Genomic DNA, 5093 nt, shown 5'->3' with positions numbered 1-5093 from the left:
CAATAAAAGCCCCCCTTTACACATTTTGTACCTCGGCCCTGTTTCTTCACAAACCTTTAACATTTTCTAAAAATCAAGTTTAAATGACCCACTTGTAAGTGTAAATTTGTAACTTGTATGAATCTATGATATACCCTCTTGTCGAGCATATGTAATACACCTACACACCTACAAAGTGCCTCGGGATTATACCAAGGAGAAAGACTTGCTTCTTTAAGAAATTCACCTCAAATTTTGTACTATGAAAAGCATTGGTTTGTGTTGTAAAGATTCAAGCCGAATATAACTAGTATGGAATGGAATAAGCGGAGAGAGAAACCTTTCTAGTATACCTTCAATTGCTATTAGAGAAAATTTTATCTCTTTATCTTTATCTCTATCTATATTTCTCTGTCTCTCTTTAAAAATGCTCGCTCGATAATTGCCTTGCTCGGAAATATTTGCTCGCCACATGGTAAGACTCGGCCCACCAAGCAAGACTAGTTATTCAGCGAGGTGGCTGGCCGCCATAGGCAAGCCATGAAACCTGCAACTTGCACTAGAGATGGTTCGGATAACAGCAGAAACGTTTTTCGCTTGAAACGATCCAAGTGGCTATGTATTCTGATACAACATGGGCCTCACCCCAGCTTCCAAGCATCAGTTAGATGAATTAAAGACGCTCTGTCAGGCAGGACATCTCGGTAAGGCTTTCCACACCATCCATCTTCTGTATCAGCATGGATCTTCCATAACTTCTAATGTTCTCTTTTGTTTTCTGCGATGCTGCAACAACAAGCGCCATCTGGAGGCAGGCAGGGCCTTGTATAAGCTCATCTCGCAGCATCATAACATGGCAGATGCATATCTGGGAACCCAATTCATCCGTATGTTCGCATCATGCGGCAGCTTGTTGGAGGCAAATCATGTGTTTGACAGAGTCTTACACCCTGATGCATTCACGTGGACCACAATCATCTCTGCACATGTCAAATTCAAGCACAACAAAGAGGCGTTAGCCCTCTATAGTCGAATGCTGCAATCTTATGTGGAGCCAGATGGGCATTTGTTTGTCACTGCCATGAAAGCTTGTACAACTGCAGAAAACCTCCCATCAGCCAGGCTAATCCACAAAAGGATGGTCGAGAGCTGCTTGAAGCCTGACATTGTAGTAAACAATGCCCTTATTGACATGTATACAAAATGTGGAAGCCTCAAGGAGGCGCGTGAAGTGTTCGACAGAGTGCAACTTCGAAATGTGGTGACTTGGAATACCATGATTGCAGGATATGCTCAACATGGACATGGTCAAGAATCTTTTAAGCTCCTGTCAAGAATGCCATATGGGAAGGTGACTCCAAATGAAGTTACCTTTGCAAGTATCTTGAAGGCGTGTTCGGGTGCGACATCATTACATGAAGGCAGGTTACTGCATGCCTACATCTTTGAAAGCGGCTGCGATTCTGATGAGTTTCTTGGGAGTTCTCTTACGGATGCCTATTCTAAATGGGGGAGCTTGGAGGATGCGCGCAAAGTCTTTGATTGCACCAAAACCCGTTGTGTCGTGACTTGGACCTCAATGATTTCAGGCTATTGTCAACATGATTATGGAGAACAAGCTATTGAACTCTTTCAAAGAATGCATCAAGAAGGCATTGAACCCAACATACTCACCTTTGCAAGTCTTGTGAAAGCGTGTGCGGTTGCAGCAGTCTTGGCGTCTGTCAAGCTGGTGCATATAGGAATTATTAGAGCTGGTTTTGAGGCGGATATGGTGATTGGAAGTGCTTTAGTTGATGTGTATGCAAAACAAGGTAGTATCGAGGATGCGGAGAGTGTGTTCAATGGCTTGGGAGAAAAAAATGTTGTGACATGGAGCTCAATGATTGCAGGATATGCGCATAGCGCAGGACATGGTTTAAAAGCTCTGCAACTTTTTCAGCAGATGCTTGCTTTGGGCATAACAACGGATATTCCCACATATGTAAGTGTTCTAAGGGCATGTGCAGGGCTGGAGGCCCTTGGCTATGGCAGGCTTGTTCATGTCTGCATAATGGAAAAAGGTTTAGAGTGTCATGAATTTGTGGTGAGCAGTGCAATTGACATGTATGCCAAGTGTCAAAGCATTAAGGACGCAATCAATATGTTTCAGAACTTACGTGTTCGGGATATTGTAATATATAATGCCATGATTTCCGGATTTTCTTTGCAAGGGCGTGATAAGGATGCTTTGCAACTCTTCTATGAGATGGTGAGGGTGGGACTAACGCCAGACGCAGTTACTTTTCTCAGCATCTTGAAGTCATGCTCAAACATGGCCGCTGTATTGGATGGAAAACTTGTGCACACCTACATTCTTGAAGAGCATCTCGAAGGGGATTTGCATGTGGGAAACTCAATAGTTGATATGTTTACCACATGTGGCTGCATGGATGATGGTAAATGTGTATTCAATGGATTGCAAAAGAGGGACAATATTAGCTGGACTGCCATGATTATGGGGTACGCTCAAGAAAAGAACTACAGCTTAGCATTGAAATACTATCAGGACATGCAAGAGGAGGGTTGGAAACCAGATAACGTGACTCTGGTTAGCATTCTCTCTGCATGCAGTCGAGAAAACCTTTTAAGTGAGGGTTGTGAACACTTTGAAGCAATGAGAAATAAAAAGATAACACCGTCTGAGGATCATTTTAATTGTATGGTGGACCTTCTTGGTAACGCTGGGCATTTGAAGGAAGCAGTGGACTTGCTTCGATGCACGCCATGCGGATTTGATACCATTGGTTGGACATCTTTACTTTCTCACTGCAATGCGCACCACGATGTGGGAGTTGGAAGGCATTGCTTCGATAATGTCGTCGCACTGGATGACAAGAAGGCAGGTGCCTACGTACTTATGCACAACCTCTATGAATCCATGACGATGTGGTGACTGTTGAACAGCTCAGGCAAGCTCCAAATGCATGGAAGAAGCCAGGACAGGCTATTGTTGAAGAAAGTAATGGGATGCATGATATCTGCGTCGGAGGAAGCAATGATACAAGCAGAAGTATACTGAGCTTCAAACCTTAAGGTTGCCATGGAGCTTGAAACTTGTGTCTTAAGCAGCCTGACATGCAAGAGGGGCAATGTGTGTAATTTATAATATACTGGTATGGCATTGAGCTGATTGGCGGCCTGATTTTGAGGAATTTGCAGACCCAAATGGTTTGGAAGAGTTGAGCATGAAAATGTTGACTAAAATGGCTGAATTTGAAAACCAAAATTGAGGAAGATCAAGGGAATACCCTTCCATCGCATACCTCAAGTGATTAATGCTCAAGAGTTGAGCATGAAAATGTTGAGTAAAATGGCTGAATTTGAAAACCAAAATTGAGGAAGATCAAGGGAATACCCTTCCATCGCATACCTCAAGTGATTAATGATTCAATTGCGGAGGTTCAGTGCTTTGACTTGAGAAGTTCAACATCAATTTGTTTCTCGGTTTTCTCTGCATCAGAAGCTGAAAGTGGTGTCCAACATAAGGTCAGGATACTCACGCTCCTTATTGCATGGATTCTCAAGCGGTGCATCGGGAGTTCCAAAGATCAGGTGAGAATAGAGAATATTCTTCCTTAGTGGAAGGTTTGCCTGAGGAGGGTCTTCATATAAAAGAAACAGTAACACAAATGCCAGAGGCACAAAGGGGTCAATTAGAACATAAGAGAACAAAGAAAGACATTGCTTTGAAGCTTCCCATGAGTATCGGTCCTTGGAAGGATGTATCACTAAAAATTGCGTTGCTTACTCCCATGGGAACCCAAGAAATGCAGTCATTTTGAGGGGGATAACCGAGAAGCAAAAGGCAATGAAGGATTTGAGACGTAATCTTTTTGGCTTGCAGTTCTTTCTTGGAGGCAATCCTTGAACATCCCATGGATCGTTGTAGTAGCACGAAGATGGCAGTTTGTGGGTCCTTGCAACGGCATGACTTTTTGCCTAGAAATGCAAGACATCCCTTTTGACCCCAAAGTGTCAATGGGAAGCAATATAGGATCTCATTTTGAAGGGTGACCCTTATCAAGGGTAAATTTTACCAACCCTAATGTAAGCTATACTTGGGCAAAAATTAGAAGGGCTACTTGAAGATTTCTCAATATCTACCCTTCTTTTGAAGGGTAAAAATGCCTCCGAAGGGCGAGCCTTGACCGCATTCATAATGTAGTAGAGAAGGATGAAGGCTGCTCTGGAGCCAAGCATCCTTCTTACCCTCTCGAGGTTCCTGTATTCCATGATATTCAAGAATTTTGTTGAAAGCATTGAAGTATGATAGTAACCTGGTGGTTTAAGGTGGATGTGTGGGTGCATAAAGACCGAGGTTTGATACCCAACAACAATTTTCAAATTTTGTTGTATTTTAAGAAAGAAAACAAAGAAAGCACTCAAGTACGTTTGTCGAGATATTTTAAGAAAGAAGAAGAAAAGAAAGCACTGAAGTACATCTGTTGAGTCAAAATGTATGAGTTATGGTGGAACTGCAGACCGCCATCCATGTCATCCTAGGTCTTGCAAAAGAATGTGAATAGCCCCACTCTTCTGACAAGGGTGGATGTGAATAGACTAAAGGAAGAAAATACCAAAATGCCATTGAAATTTGTGAAAATTACCAGACCTTGGTAATTTCAAAAATTCCCAAACTACCTCTTATATTTTACCAATATTTCCCAAAATGTCGTGAAAATTCCTAATGTCCCTCAGTGAGTCTCGCAAACATTTCTATAGACATTTTTCTTTGCAAATCTTCATACGAAGGTTGGTTCTCTCTCAATAGCACATGATAGACTAGGATATTAGATGGTATTGTGGACACTCGAGATGAAATGGTTCCATATTTGTAGACACAAGTGAATCGATTTGAGAGCTTGGCATTGATACTTTTTTTCCCCGAAGCAAAATTAAAATTGTATTAACGAAGAAAGGCCTAAGACAATTATAGATAGATCTCTATTGGCGAAAATAATAAACTATAAACATATTCGAGAAAATCCATCAAAAAATGGTAAGTGGGTATGTTGGGAATTTTTGAAATTTGAGGGGCAATTTGAAAATTTCAAGGGTATTTTGGTAAATTT

At 41.7% G+C, this 5093-nt stretch overlaps 1 protein-coding gene across 1 annotated transcript; it reads left to right on the top strand.

Moving 5' to 3' along the window:
- The first annotated feature begins 439 nt into the window (after positions 1-439).
- On the top strand, positions 440-4316 carry LOC147423289 (pentatricopeptide repeat-containing protein At2g13600-like). Its single transcript, XM_086501382.1, has one exon. It carries the CDS (start codon positions 614-616, stop codon positions 2912-2914), a length of 2301 nt encoding a protein of 766 aa, XP_086357508.1. The 5' UTR covers positions 440-613; the 3' UTR covers positions 2915-4316.
- The last annotated feature ends 777 nt before the right edge of the window (positions 4317-5093 follow it).

The sequence above is a fragment of the Adiantum capillus-veneris genome, chromosome 26 (genome assembly GCF_014529385.1).
Source record: "Adiantum capillus-veneris isolate H3 chromosome 26, ASM1452938v2, whole genome shotgun sequence".
NCBI classification, from domain to species: Eukaryota; Viridiplantae; Streptophyta; class Polypodiopsida; order Polypodiales; family Pteridaceae; genus Adiantum; species Adiantum capillus-veneris.
The sequence above is the reverse complement of the archived record's forward strand: the minus strand, read 5'-3'. Positions and strand labels throughout refer to the sequence as shown.